The following is a 19775-nucleotide window of genomic DNA, read 5'->3' as shown; positions in this document are numbered from 1 at the left end:
CTTTTTCCATCAGCTCACTGTGTAGTCTTTCCACCTCTTCATTCCAATATTCTAACTCTAGTGTCTGAGAATCTAATGAAATGTCTGCCTATATATAACTTGCTGGTTTTGTTAAATAGCTAAAGATTTAAGAGGGTTACTTCTGTAGATGCTTAGCTCATGTTTTCTGCACAAAGATTTGAACAAACAGTAGACAATGTAGAAATCTGGCACAGTAATGCAGAGAATATTTTAGTACTCAGTCTTAATTTTTTTTATTCTCCCCTTGTGACTCAGTGGTATCAGTGGGGACTTGGTGCTCATTCTGAAGTTGCCCATTCTGGGCCAGGGACTAAGTAAGTGCAGAAGTGTTTCCACTCTTAGTCCTTATATTCAAGCAAAAACTTTGACCCTTTAGGGCAGTGTCAGTGTTTTAGCACTGTGGGTTTCACTGTCTATTGGGCTTTCTTCACATTTTCATCAAGAAAAATAAGGAACTGAGTAAACTGAGTAGAACATGTCAGAGTCCTAAACCTATTGAAGTCTTCAATGCACTACACAGAACATACTTTACCTTTTTTTTTTTTTTTCTTTTTTCCTTTCTTTTCTTTTCTTCTCTTGTCTCTGTAGTATACTCCATCTCTAATAACATTCTCGTTTGTTTAAAGAGTGAACTAGGATACAATCATTACTATATCTGAAAATGTAGATGAGCCTTGGAGATGGTCCATAAAATGCTATTTTCACAAGTAAGAAATGGGTTTCCTTAATTTCCCTAAGCTCCAACCTTTATGTGTATCATATTTATAATAGGTTATGTTTTTAATAGGTTTTGTTTATGCCAGATGCAGATTAACCAAAAGAATAGTGTAAAATGCCCTATTCAAACTAAATTTCTGTGTACCTCACCTACTGATAAAAGCATATGAATAATAGCACAGTGTTTTCCCCCTTTTCTTCTCAGCCTCCATTTTACTGCAGAGCCTATCTTGAATAGGGGTTTAAACTGAATTTTCCCTAATTCCTCCTTCTGATTCTAATACTTTTATGAAATGTGTCTCTAACCAGTCTCACAAATCAGTTACCAAGATGTACTGACTACCTTCTGGGGGGATATTGATTGTACCCACATGCTTAGGACCTCTTTCAGAGAATATGTCAGTGGAAATCATAGTTCCAGTGCACATTAGTTTCCTCACTGTGTGGATTTAATTGACATAATTTCATCAAGTTGGCTGCTCTTAAGCCCAGGGGTATCCCTCAGTGGGCTGGGTTATTTATCCCCAGGATACTCCTGTGTTACAACACTGAAGTTACATTGTTGGCCAAAAGCCAGTTCTAAGTAACTATAGGAATGATTAACATAATGGTACTAAGGCACGTGTTTGGATAGGATAGACACTGTATCCATGTGATATTCCTTATGAATACCTTGGCCTAAAGACTGGGATATTGTTCCTATCCTGTTGTGGTGGCTAAATGGTAACATCACATGTACTGAGATGTCCACTTTATTTTTGTGTGCCTATGTCTGCTATGGGGCTGTTTAGTTTTTCTATTTGTATTTTTCTAACCACTGTTGTAATTCCTAGCCTTAATATTTTTGTTTCTATACAGAATTAATTACCTTTTTGCTGGAGGCTTCTATCCAGTTGGTTTCCATGTCATCAATATAATACTGCATTGTACTATCTCAGTGCTGATGGTTGATGTGTTTTCCATATTGTTGGGTGGATTGCAATTCAGTAATAAAGGAAGACGGCTAAACCTGGCTCCAAAGTCCTCTCTTCTTGCTGCTTTGCTCTTTGCTGTACATCCAGTGCACACCGAGTGTGTAAGTATTGAATAATTATCTCGAGATTTTTATTTTAGAAGTTCTTGAGCATCTTGACTAATTAATTCTGGCATAGCCTTATACTCTACAGATTGATTTTATATATTCTTAACACTTCTCTTGGCACATGTCTTAATAGAACAATCAAATATTGTGGTTAGTACATCCAAGGCTTGTAATTCCACTGAGCTAGACCTTATTAAGGAAGATAAATCATTCAAGTACAATCACTAAAGGAGGATAGCACTATGCTACAGAGTTTCCCTACCTCTTGGACTTCCCTAATTACTTTTCATTTCCATTTGCATTGATAAAAAAAACGAAGAGTTTTAAAATCAGACTAAGGGCACTCTATGAACTTTGTATGTGACTTAGAATTCTGTATTCAGTTTTGTATCCATGCTGCAAGGACAACACTGGAAAAAATGGAGAGTGCTCAGAAGAGCCATGAAAGTGATTAAAGGGCTAGAAATCATCCTGTTTCATGAGAGCTCAAACTGGGTCTGTATTTTTAATATGAAGGAGAAGATTAAAGGATTTTTTTTAATCGCAGTCTGTAATTATGTACGTGGGGAACACAAATTTGACAGTAATGGGCCCTTGATAGTGCAGGCAAAAGCAAACTTCTAAAGATGCAGAATAGAAGCATGGCACATGTATAGCAATCAGTTAAAATATCTGACCAAAGCAAAGTTCTTGCATGGGAATTCTGTGAAGAGAAGATGGTGTTCTTAAAAAGCTCTTTTGTGCTCATACTTAAGAAAATCTTATGGCCTTATGCTAGTGGGGTTGCTGAATGTCATCACTGATTTCTTGATCTTGTGGTAATGAATAAATGAAATATAAAATTATCACAAAAAGGAAAATTTTGGGGGTTTTTTGTTAGAATTTGGAAGATCTGAGCTACAGAAATAGTCTTAGCTTTAGTTTTGATTTTGTCCTAGCAATGAACAGTGAATCCTACAGTGTACATTCTACATATGTGGCACTGATTTTTCATTTATTCACAGTATGCCATGGTTTTGGCTTCTTGCATTTGCTCTGCACATGATTGGTGAGGAAAAAGTTATTGAAATCTCTTCTCTCAGCTGACTGGAGACCTTGCATGTATTGAAGACCTAGAGATGGTGCAAAGTTATGCATTAGTAATTTGGCACCTTTTCTGGTAGTGTGGCTAAAACATCTTGACAATCATTCTCTGGTGTTCACTCGCCTGCACAATAAATTCTTTGTGAGAGTGCACTGTGTCAGAAGGGTCCCTCATATTCGTTCTCCACAATCAGTTTTAGATGTCAGAGTAAAGTGAAACAAGTCTTCAGTTCTTTTGATGTTCTGACATGTAAAGAGAAATCTCATTTGAGTCTTAACTTTGTAGTAGACCTATTATTGACCCCTTTATCAATATCCATAAATTTATTCTTCATTCCATTTGACTCTAAGAACATATTTAAATCAGCATGAGAATAGTAATAAGCCCTTTGCCATGTTAAATAAATTACAAGTGATGTGGTCTGCTTGCATATTTGAAGCCTTGCAAATGTTTCAGGCAAACAGTGGAAGAAGAGGGGGGGAAAAGTAACACGCTTATATATCATCTAAAATCCAGGAATGAACAAAAGCCTCTAATCATTTACATGGTGAATAATAAATCTTGCTCCAGTGAAAAAGTCATTATACTGCTACAGTTCTAGGATGAATGTGTGTCTGGCAGCATCTCTTAAAAAGTGTTCCTTATGATTTTAAACCTGTGAGTTTTAAGTATCCGACATCCTGGTTTTGAAATGAGATGACATATTTTGACATAAAATTGTGAAGAATCCGTCTGTTTGCTGCTTTAGGTTTTGGTTTACGCAGTGAAACAAACTGTCATGTAAAACAGATATTGCAGTGTGTTATGCTTTCAGTACCTATGTTAGGAAAATGCTATAATTTTTCTACCTACAAGTAAATACTCTTGTGCTATAGTTTTCTGCTCTAAAAAAGGCCTATTCTTTGTGCCACTTCAGTGATGAAATGCTAAATGAATCACGGACATAAGACTATATCTGATACTAATTTAAAACTAGTTTGGTTTTTTTCCCTTGTTTGCCTTCTTGCCAGAATATATATGCCTTATCTTGCATTTTAGGTGACATTTTGCTATTGGAGTCATCTGAGCCCATGTGTGTTATTAGCTCCTTAATCTCTTTGCTGTAACAAGTGGACATTTATTTTCGAAATTGTGTCAGCTCACCTTAACTTTTATCTCATTAGGAAGAGCGGCTCCTGAAGCAGAATGACACTTCATTATTTTCACCTTTCAAAGTACTCCACAGCTATTGAGTTAATTCTCATAATTCCTTAGTATGATAGAAGAAGAAGAAGCAGCAGAGAAGTTAGGTGCACAGTGGTAGATAAATCAAGAAGTTCTGAACTGAATTTAGGAGTCCCAACAGTTTCTTCTTTTGCAGTGCTCAAGTGAAGCTGAGGGTAAAAATGAGAGAGTCTCTTCAGTGGAATCAGTCGTACTCTCATGCCTCTACACTTCTCTTTCTCTGATGTTATTTAGAAATAGTTGCTCCATCATGTTACCCTGATACCAAAAATGCTCTTTTTACTTTCCTCTTTCTGTTCAACACACAAAATGGGACAACTGGTATACTGTAGAAGAACTGTAGTTTCTCCTTTTGTCCCTGAAATATGATCACAGAAAGTGATTTTAAAAAGAAAAGCTAAAGCTGTTCTGCCCCGCTTCTTTACATCTCCTGAGAACACGGAACTCAGCTGTCTAGTAAGCAGAGCTAGACTGAAAAATAAGGGGCATTTCCATGATCCTTGCTCTGGGTGTATATTCTAGTAAGGTTCCAACATCAGGACCTATAGACTCCCCTACCAGCTCCATTGTCATGATTTTCACAAAAAATTTGTGGTGTTATCCTGACACTTGTGTAATTAGGAATTGAAGATCCAAAAGTGTCTTGCTGTGTCTTAGCAAGTTGTTGTAAATACAGTTTAGGGCCTTGAACCAAAACTTTCAGATAGATAGTCCTGAGATTGCATTTGATTTAAACAGGTTGGCACAGATCTCGAGTATAGAGGTCCCAGGATGTGCTTCTCATTTTCTTTTACATTAGCACAACTTCTGTTTCAACATGCAGTTGGACATTGCTCTAATGCAGCCAGTTGATGTAACACAAAAGACTGCCAGAGGGAGATTTTTTTTTTTTCTTCCCTGAATCTGCAAGCTGGAAGCTATTTGTCCATTCTCAGTGTTCAGATTGCAATTTGAAGGCTGGCTTGTCTTCTGAAAGTGAACAGTTTTGATTTGTGTTTCAGCAGAGCTGCCAATTTAATTGTGGTTCAGGATGTTTGGCTTCCAAGCCATGTAATGGCTTCAAATTGAAAGAGAGTAGATTTAGGTTAGATATTAGGAGGAATTTCTTCAGTATGAGGGCCGTGAGGCACTGGCACAGGCTTCCCAGAAAAGTTGTAGATGCTCCATCCCTGGAAGTGTCCACGGCTTGGATGGTGCTCTGAGAAACCTGGTCCAGTGAAAGGCAGGGGGGTTGGAAGGAGATGGTATTTAAAGTCACTTCCAACCCTAACTGGTTTATATTTTCATGTTTTCTAAGTGTTCAGCTGAAATGCAATTTTATCCAAAAAACAGATGGAATTGTGTAGAGCCTAAAATTTATTCAGTGAAGTCCTCCTTCATGTTTTTTTAAAAAAAATCCATAAACTAAAATTTTCATAAACCAAAGCCAAACCATTTATGTAGTTGATACTACGCAATACCCCAAAAAATAGGATGCATCATTAAAACTAGATATAATTAATCCAGTAAACCAAATTAAAGGAAAAAAAAGTGATACAGTTATAGTCTATTATATATTTCACTTTGTATGTGTTCTTTTACTTCATGTTTTCTAAGAATAAAAATGTGGTAATTTGAAATTTTTTTTTTTGAAAGGTTGCTGGGATTGTTGGCAGAGCTGACCTACTGTGTGCCCTGTTCTTCTTGTTGTCATTCCTTGGCTACTGTAAAGCATTTAGAGAAAGTAAGCATTCTGTTTGCCCCTTAATTACCTATTGTGTATATTTTTACTCTTTGCACATTTCAGTAAAGTATAGCAAAATTTAAAATGTCAGGTTGATTTGTTTACCCTCAAAAAATATTTTTTTTTTTAAAATCTGCTTTAGCAGCTAGTTATTGTTAGAAATTCTAAAAAGGTTGCTGTCTCTAATTCTTGTTAAACACTGAATTTAATTTAAGAAAAGTCCATTTTATGCCAGGCTTATTTGCTAAATGTTCTATTGTTTAGACGTTTTAATGAAGTATTTTAATAAATATTTTAGAAATAAACCTACAAATGTATATGCTTAAATATTTTACTACTCTTCATGGCATTATGTTGGAATGTCTTAAATGGAAGTCAACTTTTCAGAATGTTACTTGTATTTTTAATGAATTGCAAAGAATTATTCCTATGAGTAAGCCTTCTAAATTCCTGCAATATGCAAGTGCTGGCATATTATGCTGAATATAGTGTTACTCACAGACTTTTTGAAAGACAGCTGTGTTTAGGATGAAAATTTTCTTGGTAGATGTATTTTCAAGTGAGCTTTCAGATCTCTGGTGTTATTTGATCTGAATGCAGGTTGGCAGTTCAAATACAGTTGTGGAGAAATTATCTTGGGGGCTCTGTTAAATAAGCACACAAGAAAGACTGTGAAAAGCTATGCAGGACATGTAGTCTGGGTATCTGAATGTGCTCCCAGACAAAATACAGGACTCATTTGGTGAACCCCCAAGAAGCTGTGCTGTGAAGAGTGTGTCTGTTGTTCAGTGGGCATGGCCTGTAATGATTAGCCAGAGCTGGCAGGGTATTTCAGAGGTGCCTGAGCTGACTTTGTGATCTGGCCTAACACCATACTTAAGGCATCACAGAGACCTCAGTGTGGGCTGAGGGGAGTGAGCTAATCCACAGTGAGCTGTGAGATGCTGTGAGCAGCTCCTGCTGGTTCAGTTTAGATTGTTTGGAACTATTATGCATGTTTCTGTTGCTGATATCATAAGTTTCTCTTGCCATTTCAAATGTTACTTAGGATGATTCCTGTTTACTTCAGATATATTTTTCTTCCCTTTGAGTAGGTTTAATTTCTTTCAACTGAGCTGATGATTTCTTGATGAAAATTGGCCTTGGGTTCTGGCTTGTTTGTTCATTCTTTTCTCACCTATTTTATTGGATATGATTGTGCTTATGATGTTTCTTCTATTAGTGGTAGAGTAAGATAGACAAATCAAAATATTGCCTTATCTCTTTTCCAATGTCTCAGGTAGACAGTTATGCTTGTATGGCAGGGGTAATAATCTTTGCCTGAAGAACTCAAGAGCCAAATTCTTAGGGTGATTGCTGGAGACAATAATATAGGACCATCTGATTATTTTGTTGTAGAGGACATCTTGGGATTGATAAAGGATGTATATTCTGGTTAAGGATGCTCTTCAACTTGTGAATGCCAGTTTAATAGCTTTAAAAATCAGTGTCAATGTAATAATATTCTTGGCTGAAATTTGTGTCATTGATACAGAAGAAGGAAAATGTTGCAAAGACAAGATATTAAGCAGCCCTTACTCATTTTTTTACTGGGAATTACATCATAATAGGGGAGCAGGTGTGTCTTTTGAGCTATTTTGCCAAGGAAAATTACAGTCTGCCAGCACTGTCTTTCAGGTCAGTTTTCAGTGTTTACTGTCACCTTCACTGCCTGCTTTTCCCTTAGCAACTTTTTGAAGAAGTTTAGACTTTCTCTGTACACAAGAATTTGTACCCAAGTTACATACTTGAGTCTTTCACCTTGATTGCTGCAAAGGCACACTACTGACTTATCAGCCAGGAGCTTATCAACCAAGCACTCAAGACCTTTTTCTGCAGAGCTGCTGCCCAGGCCTTAATTGTTGTGTTTGATTTTCATGAGGCCCATTCCTCCAGCTTGTCATATCCCCTCCAGACAACAGTCCTGTTCACTATTGTATCCATCTATCCTCCAGCTGAACCCCACCAAAGACAACAAGTAGTTTTACTTGCTGCCCTTATTGTAATTTTTTTTTTCCTTTGTGGAGGGGAGGTTTGTCCAACCTGCAGCTGTTTGAATGTGAGTGCTTGTGTAGGAAAGGGGCATATCTGGATTGTAAAGGGCAGCTACAAAGAGAATGGGGGCTCTCTCTTCACAAGGAGCTACATGACCAAGACAAGGGCCAGTTGCACTGGGAAAGGTTTCACCTTGATGTAAGAAGGAATTTTTTTACAGCACAAACAATCAATCACTGTAACAGCCTCCCCAGAGATGTGGCAGAGTCCCCATGGCTGGAGGTTTTCACGATGCATTTGGACAGGGTTCTAGGTGATCTCATCTAGGCTCCCTTTCCCACAAAGATTGGGCCCAGTGATCTCTGGAGGCCCCTTCCAAACTGAGCTGTTCCTGTGATTCTTTGTATGAAAGGCTTTAGGAAAAGTGACTGTCGTAGAATATGACTCTTCAGTGTGTTTGCAAAGTAAATAAAAGGTTTTACCCTTGGTATGAATTTCCTTCTTTTGTGAACAGTTCTTCTAGGTACTCTCAAATAACAGGTTAAATAAGGAGTAAAGAACTTTCATCTGACTTTAGCTGAATTTGATTCTGCACAGATTGAGCGAGTCAATCCCAAGATGTAAGTTGGTCTCACTGTGAATATAAGAACATGCATTTTGAATATATGCACGTATAATTTAAAAAGCAGACTTAGACAATGTCTCCTAAGCAGCAAAGAAAAGTACTTTTTTTTCCTCTAAGGATGCTGTCCTTCTGATATCAAATCCTCATGATCCAGAATGTCTTTGATACTGCCAGTGGATGTTGGTAGTTCTAGAGCAAGCTAAGAGCTGTTACTACACTATTTTCTAGGTCAGGCCAAGAAGGTAATTTATCTTTGTGAAATAGTCTTTGTGAGAAAGGGAGAAAGCAACCAAAACCCCCTCTGTATCAGGGTTATGTTCCTAATAAAATAGAGATGCTTTATGGTGATTCTGCACAAAAGTGGATTGTGCCAGTTTGTTCTAACATCCTTTTTCCTTTTGTCCTGCTAGGCTTTTTGTATATTAAGGGCAAGTGTGCCCCTAAACTATAGGTCAACTTCATGTGTCTTTGTTCCTGAATTTGACTGTCACATTTATATAGAGCTTAGCTCACCAAATTTTTACAAAGAGTAGGAGAATTATTGAAGGTTGATATTTTTTGTTTGTTTGTTTTGTTTAATTGTTACTAATAGACACATTGTAGTGTGACTCTTTTGGAACACTTAAAAGTGGGTACAACTCTTAAGACCATCAAGACTTGTGAATTGCATTTGTGTTGTCTTTTGAATAAGGTTACCAAAAGATGTTTGATGCCAGTTTGTTTTTATTTCATGTACTTTAAATGAGCATCAGAGCAAAACAAACATTGAAAAACATCCTGATGTGATGCTACTGATATGGTTGGGTCAGTAACATATATTGTTTTGCTACCAGCAGCATCCCAATGCTATTATCAGACAGATTATCCAAGTTTTTAATAATGAACTTGATTATTCTTGCAGCAAGGCAATGTGAAAATTATGTGTGACTGAATTCAAAAAATCTGTTTGTGTTTCAATAGTTTAGACACAAACTTCAATAGTTAATGAATTGTCATTCTTTAAAGAAAAGGGTCAAAAATCATATGTGAGAGACTTAATTTCACTTGAGAAAATGAATGTAAAGTGGGGTTTCTTTGAGGTTTTTTGTGGGTTTGTGTGTGTGTGTGTAGGAGTAGGAGCTCATGAAATGTCTGAGGAGGATTTAGAAATACTATGGGGAAAGTATATGTAATAGTGAAAACAGTGAGGAGATCAGAAAAATATCAGTGTCAGGCTGGAAAACTTCCAAAGGAAGATAATGGGTTTTGTAGAGCTCAAGATATACTGCAGCTTGTTTACCTGATTTATTTGTGGTTTCAGTGGATTTTTGGCTAGACAATTTCTTTAAGCCAGAATCTGAACCTTTTTTTTTTTCTTTTTTTTTTTTTTTTTTAAAGTATAGGCATTTAGTTATGTGGGCTATAATTATGTCCTACTGAAGTTCTACAATTCTGTTACTTTTTCCCAGTATACCATTTTTGAAGTTAGCATCTTTGAAAGGATAACATTTATAATTGCAAGGAACTAATCTGTTGTTCTCATTCTGTCCTGCTATTTTAAACACAACTGTGGGGACAAATCCACTGCATAGGCTTTGGAGACAGCAAGAGCTGACAACTGTTTAGGTATGTTCTGAAGGGAATTGTGGGTTATTAACTTTGTTGAATTTTAATGCAGCTTCTCTGGGAATTCATAAGGCAATTTAAAACTGCTGTAGTGTTCATTTTTGCCTTCCTTTGTCTTCAGTTTTGACAGTGATCCAGTTGCATGTATTTGCCATCTGCATTGGCGATCTCTGAGTAACATAAAATGAGGAGTTCATGACTCGCTCCATGTGAATAATATTGGTGTAGGTATTAAATACAGAACCAACTCTTTGCTCATATGCTATGACGTGTAAAAATTATTTTGTGCTGGTTGTGTGTTTCTGTTTTGTTTTGTGCTGTGTAGATGTCAACTAATCATCTACTAGTTCATTGCCAATTTAATAAAGCATGCAAAGTAGTGATGAGTTCTGTGAATATTGGAGGTTTATATTATGGAAGTTTTCCCACATTTTCCACAGAATGGAAACATTTAAGTCTCCTGTGTGAAAGAGATCATTGTTAAGATATGGGGAATTTGTTACCAAATGTACAGTTGGTCAAGAGGTATTTACCATTGTTAAACATGTGGGCCCTGGTTTTTCAACTGTGTGCCCTACTGTTCATATTTGGACACATTGGGAGGGAATAGTTGTAAGTGAAAAACCTATCAATTTTATTATTTTAGTTGGCTGAGGAAACACAATGACCTTTTTTCTGGCAGAATTAATGCTAACTTTCCCTCCAAGATGTTGTAATTCAGGGAATAGATGCTTCCTTCAGTGTGGCCTTCAGGTAATGAGTTTGAGATGACTGGAAATGTTTAGGAATGGCATTTCCTACTGTAATATCATTATTTAGTGAAACACTGAGCTGAGCTCAGTAGTATGTACATTTGGAGACGCACAAGGAGATCTTGGGCTTAATTTAATTCTAACAATGGATTCTTATTTGGTCTTTTAAGACTAGCTAATTCTGCCCCCTTTGCTTGGCAATTCACGAGCAGGGAAATCTTAGAGCTTGATTAGAAGAATATTTGTAGCAGTTCAGTTGGAAGACACCAGTCCCACAGGCAAGGCACATTAATGGAATATATGAGTGCTTGTGATCTTTTTCAGTTAGAAATTAAAACTTCCTGCAGGAGCTCAACATAACTTACTTTGCTTCAACCTTCAGAGGAGTAGGTGCTTTCACAAAATCAGTTGCTGTGTTTCACCTTAAGATGGTGACTCCTTAAAGTGCTCCAAGCTGTCACCTGGCAGACTCTTAAGTTGCTAAGCTGGGTTTGAAGGAAATGCTGAATGCCTAAGTGTAGTAGTAATTACTTTGGATAGAGTTAGTTTGGCTTTACAATAGAACTAAGCTTGGTAGTTTAAATGTCGCATTTTCTTCATATCCTTCGCTTCTAAGAAGTTTGTTTTCATTGACCTGTGGATTTAGGACACTGGAAAATAAGGTCTGTTGAAATAGGATTAGTGTTTAAGTGCGCTGTCAATATGTTGCTCGTAAATTTAGGATCAGTCAATTCTGCACTATAAAACATTTTGTGTACGCATCCTTGCCCTAGGAATGCTTATACTCAAGTCTAGCAGTCTAAATGGAGGAGCTCTCATGGCTTGTTTATGGTTTACATAGGTATTTTATTGAATCCCCTCAACTTTCAGACTTGATATACCCCTAAAGAGAGACCATCTGAGCAACGCTTTTCGGGTTTGTGTAGAAACACTATATTTCTCCAGATTAAAAAAAAAAAAAAAAAAAAACAAGCAAGTACTCTATTTCTTTGGCATGCTTACAATTTTGTCCATCTGTTAGAGTGGCAAAATGCCCACTTACAATATGGCATACCAGTTTCAACCAGACCCAGGTGCCAATGAAAGATTGGTTTCGTTTTCTGACACAAGATTTTTCTGGTGGGAAGCAGCGCAATATTAGGGGAATATGCTTTGTTAGACTGATTACTTTAGTTGGTATGTGTGTATCTCATAATAAGCGCTTATGCGGTGCTTTACATTTTCAAATCACTGTTTAAAGAAAAAGATAAAATTGAAAGCATTGCTGAATGATGGTCTTCTGTATCTATTTTGCCAGCCTAGTTTACTGAGATTTCTGCAGTTGAGGCAGGGGGTGGTGGGGATGGAGAGGTATTCTGCATATTGACCCAGGAACAAGCATGAAATAAAATGTTTCTTAATTGAAATTCTTTCTCTTTGAAGTTTAATCACTGATGTTTTTTGATAATATTACAATTCTCTGTATAACAGTTGATTTTTTGAGCCTGCAAAAGAAAACAAAGGAGCAAAGATAGTGCTTTTCAAGAGATCTTGTTCACAGAATCACAGAGTGGTTTAAGTTGGAGGGGCCTTGAGGTCACCTGAGCTGACCTGCCCACACAGGGTCACCTAGAGCCAGCTGTCCAGGAGGCTTTGCTGCAGGATTTTGCAGTTTCACTCAGTAAACTATATGAGGTTCCTGCCAGACCATTTCTCCAGTCTGACAAGGTCCTTCTGTGTGCTTTCAACAAGTGTGCTGAGGGTGCCCTCTGCCCCATCATCTAAGTCATTAATGAAGATGTTGCATCGGACTGGACCCAGTATTGACCCCTGAGTACACTTGCTTTCCATTAGACGTTGTGCCACTGACCATCACCCTCTAGACAAGCCACTCAGATAGTTTTCAGTCTATCTCACTGTCTGCACATCCAGCCTATTCAGCAACAGTTTCTCTGTGAGGATCTTATGGGAGACTGTTCAAAGGCCTTACTGAAGTCAAGGTCTTTGATGCTCAGTTTTTGGGACCTTCATTATTTCTCTTTTCTGTGTGTTTTTATCATCTTTGTGAGTCCATGCTTAAGCTGGACTTTGCTGGGCAAGCTGAGACATTTCTTGCATTTGAGACTTGGGATGTTCAGAAGAAACTTGTTTATGCACAACTGTGAGTGTGTACCTATTGAATGGCTTCAGTTTTCTTTTATTTGGCTAGACCATTTCTCCAGGCCAGACTGGATGGAGGTCTGAGCAACCTGGTCTAGTGGAAGGTGTCCCTGCTTGTGGCAGGGGTTTTGGAATCAGATGATCCATAAGGTCCCTTCCAAACCAAGCTATCATTCCTTGTTTTTTCCAGTTTGTCAATGGAATTCTGACTTCTCCTTTGTATGCTTCCTAGCCATTACAGCCTGGCAGCACTTCTGGTCTTAATAAGCATATTTCTTATTCCATCATCCAAATGGAGTAAGGACAAAGGAAGAATCTAGTACAGAATGTTATCTTTACTTTTTTTCACAGCAAGCTAGTATTTTACTGTAGTTTTCCAGCTGTTATTTGTATCCATTTTATAACAACTTTATGCAGCCTCTTTTTTTTTTTTTTTGCGGCATATTTCACTCTGCTTCCAGTGGTATTCTCATGCCTTTACAAAGTCAAGATATAGGATGTTTACAGATTACCTTTTATCAGGAAGACTGGTTTTTTTCTGTCCAAGTCAAAAGTTATACTTAGTTCTATATAAATGACTACAATATTTGGCGAACAATTAATCATATTCTTTCATGTTTTAGAGTATCACCTAGAAAATATTTTGTCTAGGTGTAGTGATTTCTTGTAATTTTGACCAGGCAGCTTAGCTTTACATCTACAGTCTATCCTTTCATATTTTTGCTCCTTTTCAAAAGTAGACAGGTAGACATTGCTTTATTTTATTTCAAACTTCTGGATTCTCATGTATTTTTCATGATTTCTCAGAGGTAAGAGTTGAGGTTACTCTGAGTTTTTATAGGACCTGTTGAAGTGAATGTAACCAATCATAATTTAAAACAGATTAACTTCTCTATGAATTCTGTGTGTTGTAGTTCACTGTTTTGGCTTTTGTTCTTCCTTTCTGCTGATGCTGTACTCACCATCTGATTGCAACTGACCTTTTTGGGAAAAAAAATTAAGGAAAAAGGCACATAACACTTCTGTTTTCTTGGCATTGTCCATTTTATTTCTCAATGACTATTGGAATAAATCCTTCTTCATTACCCTTCTTACTAATATATCCATGGAATTGTGGGGTTTTGTTCTTTACATACATTACCTTTTCTCATTTTGTGATGTGACCTTTCTGTGTTAGTTTTTCTGTATGACTGTGCTGCTATTACACTTGTCCTTCATGATTTGACCTAGTTCCCTTTTTACTATTACTCTTATATTTTGAATCATCAAAGCATTTCTGAATTGCCAGCTGGTCTCTTGCTATATATACTTCCCACTATCTTCGTGTTAGAATAATTTGTATTTGTGTACTGAATACTGCTTCTCTGAGAAGTGCTTAGTTATCCTAACTCCTTTCCACTAGAATTTGATTCAGAGAAGAAGAAACCTCTCAATGGAAGTCTACTTCCATAAACACAGTAAAGTCTATCGACTGTCTTCATTTTTTCCTTTTTACACTTACTAAGGATGATTTATTGTCATTTTGTGAACACAGTCAATAGCTTTGCCTTCTATCCTTGCATTCTCTGTTCTAGTTGATCTCTACACAAAAAAAAACCAACAACAAAAAAACAAAACTGATTTTCAAGACCTGTCTGAACAGTCTGTTGTACTGCAAAGTTTGAAAAATTGAAGAGTTCCTTGAAGAGATGTATTTAGACAGAATTCTTTTTGACTTGGCAATAATCATAGAACAAACATTGAAGCTCTTTCCTCCATAAGTTACAACCCTCAGTTGTTCTTCTGTATAATATGTGTGCTGGAGTTTCCCTGTTGCATTTTAATTTTTCTACTTCCAATGTCTCTTTAGTCATTATGTATTTTGTATTTTCTTGCTTTGTTTTGGTGTTATTAGATGTGTATGACTTCTTTCCTAAAAGAAGGCTTCGTTTCATCTTTATAGCATTTGCACCTCTAATGTTAAGTCTTCCCTCATTTCTGGAGACATAATTTGGGCTAGAGGGAGAAGGATCAAATGCCCTCTATATATTGCGAGGATGAATCTCAAATATCTTAATATTCACTCTGTTGAAGCTTTAGAAGTCTTAGGTAAGAAAGGAGTGTTAGTAAGCAACCTCAAAATCTGTTCTTCAGCATATTTGTATTAAGTGTGGAGCCCTCTGCTACAAAAGATGTCGTCTGGTTCAAAATGAAGGAGGAGGCCAATGTCAGCAGATTCTTTTCACGCTTATGGTTATGATTTGTATCTGGCCCCAACAACATTGGAGGTAGTGTACCAATTTCCCTGTATCATCAGTGCAGAGTTACTTCTCTGAAGGGTGTTCAGCTGCATTTCATTAGGTAACTTAATCTCCGAAGGTGTCGGTTTCTCATGGCCAGTTATAGAGGAAGCCTAGTGTACTAGCTTAGGTGTAGGCGCCTACTTCTGGTGAAATTAATCTTTTCATAGACCATTATTGCAGTTCTCTTTAGGCAGTGAGGGTCAAACCTGCATTAGCAGTAGAGGAGAACTGCTCTAGAGATCAAGGGATGTAGGAAAGGGATTCAGTCAATGAATGCAGAGTTTGACTTTGTTTTTTCACATGTCAAGTTTGATTCTTGTGATGCCTGTAGAGCCCGTGTTACTTGAATCAAGCAACTGCCTCTGAATGAGCAGAGTGCTTCCCGCTGCTGCTTGCACCTATGGAGTAGAGGTTGTGACAGATATGTTTTAATGTGAAGTACCTGTGTATTCTGTGTGTGACAGTACCTTGGCTGAAGTAGGGTTTATTGTTGTATTCATCTCAGGTATGCCTGCTTGTAGTACCCAAAATCAGCTACATGGTAAAGTCTTTAAAGTCTTTTTCTTTGAGTAGAAGCTGTAGTTGCTCTTGATCTCTTAACCCCAGAGTTCCTCACCCTGCTGTAAAACTGCTTCCTGAGTGCAAGGACTGACTGCTTCTGCTCAGCTGCTGACATTTTTGAGCTCCATGGCATTCTATTGCAGTGATAATAAAATGACACGAGGTACTTGCTAAATGCAGCAGCCCTGGAGAAGCAGCTCATTGTGCCTTTGTAGACTAGACTGCAGTTAAAACAGTTTGTGTGTGTGACACTTCATGAGTAACTATTATGAAGAATTTCTTGTTCTTACAGTAGTTTGGAAGAGAGTGGCCAGTAATGACAGAGCTCTAGCTAAGGATGATAAATCTCTCTAAATATTGGGAATTAACCTTTGCAGATGACAAATAGTGAAAATTATGTGAAGCTTCTGCTGCTCTAATTAATCTGGCTAAAACATGAAGCAAATAAGGAGATTTTTAATGTCTCCAAGAGCAGAAAATGACTGCAATAAAGGGACAAATGCCAGCATATTGCAGGAAGTGACCTGTGCTTTTTAAGTCTGTGTATCCAGATCTTGACTGGTAGAAATTACCGCAATACTAAATGCTGTTTGTTTTTTGAATTCTTATCTTAATTTACCCTTAAATTTATAAAATGCCTAAAGAGATGGCATTCTTTGTTTTGACAGATAAGGAAGGGCATACGTTTTCGGTATTCTGGGTCCTGGTGAGTGTTGTCTTAGGTGCAATAGCCATGCTGTGCAAAGAACAAGGAATTACAATACTGGTAAGAATTTTCTTATTAACTGAATTTTGACCTAAACATCTCTCAGGTGTAGTTGTAAAGTCTACAGGGATGAATCTCCTCCACAGCTAATGGCATGCACACCTTTTTATTCTGCTGAGAAAACTAGTTAATGTTGACAAAAAGCAGTCATTCTAGTAGATCTGTCTTAACTGTATCTTTGCCAGTCTGTTAGATTTTTTCACTTGAACTTTTGTAAGCAGGTTGCATATATTTTTGCAAAGTTTTAAGGTTTTACAGCATTAGTTTCACTTTTGTGGTCCTTGTTTTTGAACATAATTCTTGAGATAGCAGGACTACAAACTTCTCATTGAAGGCTCATGAACCAAGATATAACCAGAGGAGAGCATTTTTAAAAGTTCCATTTCCTTGCTTTTCTGAACAGTGCTATTATAAATGGGGTCATTGTTTATGCTCTTCTAGTACTGCATGTCTTCCATTTCTCCCTTGTTTAAGGATCTGTCTGTGGAAACAGATGTAGTTATTGCTCGTGTTTATTGTGGTCTGGCTTTTTATAACTTCAGTGAAGACAATGCTGTTTTGGGTGACCAAACTGGCCACCTGAAATGCTGTATCTGTGATTTTTACCTTTTATATAGCCATGTATCTTTATTAATAGTTCCAATTTAGAGTTTTAGTTGACATAGATAAGCAACAGAATCAGAAATTTCTTTGCAGCAAGGACCCTCTTGTCCTTGCTAAAAGAAAAGGGGGGGAAATTACAGCAAACTTCTTGATTTGGGATGGGTTTTTTGATAGATGTTTGTAGAGTGATGTCTTTTTCAAAGGTGTCTGTAAGGTAAACTTAAGGAACTGTCTAAAAACATGGTGTAATTATTTACTCTAGCAGTATGAAGAACTATTTGAGCTATCAGACATAGAACTATTATTGGATTTGGGATTTTATTCATTTGCTGTTGCTCTGCTAGGATGATTATATTTATTGTTGTGCTAAGGGTCACAGGTCAGAGGGATAAAGGGCTAAATCATCCATTAAAAAGATTACTTGGAGGCTGAAAGTGATTTTTAGTAGAATTCTTGCTTTCCTATCTCCATGTGAGTGAGCCAAAAGCCTTTTAATTGCCAAGTGGCCTTTCTACATGGAACCAAGCCACACTTTAACCTATCTTCTGTCTCTTCCCTTTGACTGTGAGGTGCTTGTGGCCGCCCAGTGTTCCAGCTTTTCTTCACCTGGAATTAGTTTTACTGCTTCTTTTCTATTTAGTCTTTAGAACAGTGAGGTAATTTCCAAAATTATTAGAATAATAATTTTGGATATTATTCAAGAATTATCATAGTGATATGCTGAAACTTAGAAGGAGAAACGCTAAGGTTTGATTTTGCCAGTAACCTCAATAGAATTACCCCTGGACACATTTATACATTTTGGTTGCCTGCTTTAATGTAGTTATGTGCAAGTGTACTCCTGCAAAGCACAGAATATGTTCTAGTTTTATGTGCAGTGGTTGATGTCATGTGGAACTCTTCTTTTTTTCTTTTTTTCCCCCAGCAACTTGCACTGTGTTTATTGCTGTAATTGCAAGAAAAGCAAGCCTGATACCTCGGTTAAATCTTTCTGAGCCTTTGTCTGTACCCTTTAAAAACAGTATTTCCAAAACCTGGAAGTCCAAAGATACCATGCAACAAAAAATAAGTAGAAGGCTTAAAGAAACTCCATCTTATTCATAGAAACCTTACCTCCTTTATACTGCATTTATACTGCAGAACATTTGGAGAAGAAGATGGAAAACAGATTTCTGTTGTGACCATGCATATGTTATCTAGCTTGCTGGTGCATGGTATTCCCTGAAGAGTTATTCCATGTGGCAGGAGAATTCCCATTACATTAAAATGTTATTCTACTTATCTGAGCTCTATTTACCATTCTGCCATCATTACTACCAATGTATCTCTCTACTTGTTTGAAATCAGAATTAAGATACAGAGTAAGTCATGGTAGAAGTGCAATTGAAAATGTATTTTTAAAAAAATGTGTGATTAGCTGCTTCATCTTATGCTGTTATTTTTCTCTTGGCGTGTTAGGGTTTGAATGCAGTGTTTGATGCACTGGTGATTAACAAGATAAATCTTTTGGAGTTCATTCGAAAGTTACTGTATAAGGACAAAGCATTGGAGGTGAGTCTCTGGATGTTTTGTTCATTCTTACAGATTTTGTTCATTCTGGCCATTCAGACAGTTATGTCCTAAAAGAAAAAGATTCAGCTTTTGACAGTTTTGTTGTTGTTGTTGTTGTTGTTGTTGTTGAGAATTAGGGGGAAAAAAAAAACCCAAACCAACCGAACAAACAAAAAAGGCGTGATTAGTCAGCCTAGTAAAGCAATGTGCTATGACATCTTTGCAGCAACATGAGTAGTAACAGGGTATTGTTAGAATTGCATTGGATAGTGAAATCCCTCCCACAATTTTCTCAACAGTATGTTAAAAATGTTGCATGGAACAGTTGACTGCTTGATGCAACAAGTTCTTCAGGGTCAGTAACTATGCACCTGAAACAGTACTTGGAATGGCGTTTGATCAGAATAAAGAGAGGGAGAGATTTATTCAGATTCTCAATGACAGTTTGACAAGTACATTAAAAACACATTATGTTAACGGGCCCTAGTAGCTTTGGAGTTTAAAAGAAAAAGTTATGTAAGCACTGATAGTTGTTAAGGATTGATTTTTCTGACTTTCGTTGATGTCACTTTATCTGGTATGGTCTCAAGTGGAGTCTGGCACCTAGTATTGGCAAATAACAGAAACAATCAGCCTCAGATCAAAAATGGATAACAGCCAAATAGACCTACAGCCTACTAAAGCATCACTGCTATTGAACAGCTAAGATTCTGATCCAGCATTCAACAAGGCAAAAGAATATTCCTTGTACTTTGCCTTAGTCGGTAGTTTCACTGCAGAGGAGTATCACTAATGTTTCCACAAGTCCTGTGGGGCTTTTAAATTCCTTTGCAATGAATGAAATGAAGAGCTTCAGGGGAAATCAGGGGAAGTAGGTTCTCTAGAACTGAAACAATAGATTTGACCAAGAAAGGCTAAATGGGGACTACAGAGTGTTTCAGGCAGCAAATAGGAATGCTGGTCAGCTTTGCTGAATAAGGAGGCTAATATCAACTAGAGTATGACAA

The 19775-nt window shown here is 37.2% G+C and overlaps 1 protein-coding gene across 1 annotated transcript in view; it reads left to right on the top strand.

The window, feature by feature from the left end:
• The window catches only part of TMTC4 (transmembrane O-mannosyltransferase targeting cadherins 4), a 54178-nt gene that overhangs the window by 7774 nt on the left and 26629 nt on the right, over window positions 1–19775 (top strand). Inside the window, exons 4-7 of the mRNA XM_066313487.1 lie at window positions 1597–1813; window positions 5763–5850; window positions 16517–16614; window positions 18676–18768. Coding sequence (XP_066169584.1) covers window positions 1597–1813; window positions 5763–5850; window positions 16517–16614; window positions 18676–18768 — 496 coding nt within the window. The remainder of the gene's footprint in view (window positions 1–1596; window positions 1814–5762; window positions 5851–16516; window positions 16615–18675; window positions 18769–19775) is intronic.

This window comes from Sylvia atricapilla, chromosome 2 (assembly GCF_009819655.1).
Source record: "Sylvia atricapilla isolate bSylAtr1 chromosome 2, bSylAtr1.pri, whole genome shotgun sequence".
In the NCBI taxonomy this organism is placed as follows: domain Eukaryota; kingdom Metazoa; phylum Chordata; class Aves; order Passeriformes; family Sylviidae; genus Sylvia; species Sylvia atricapilla.
Note: the sequence above shows the minus strand (reverse complement) of the source record. Positions and strands in the feature narration are given on the sequence as shown.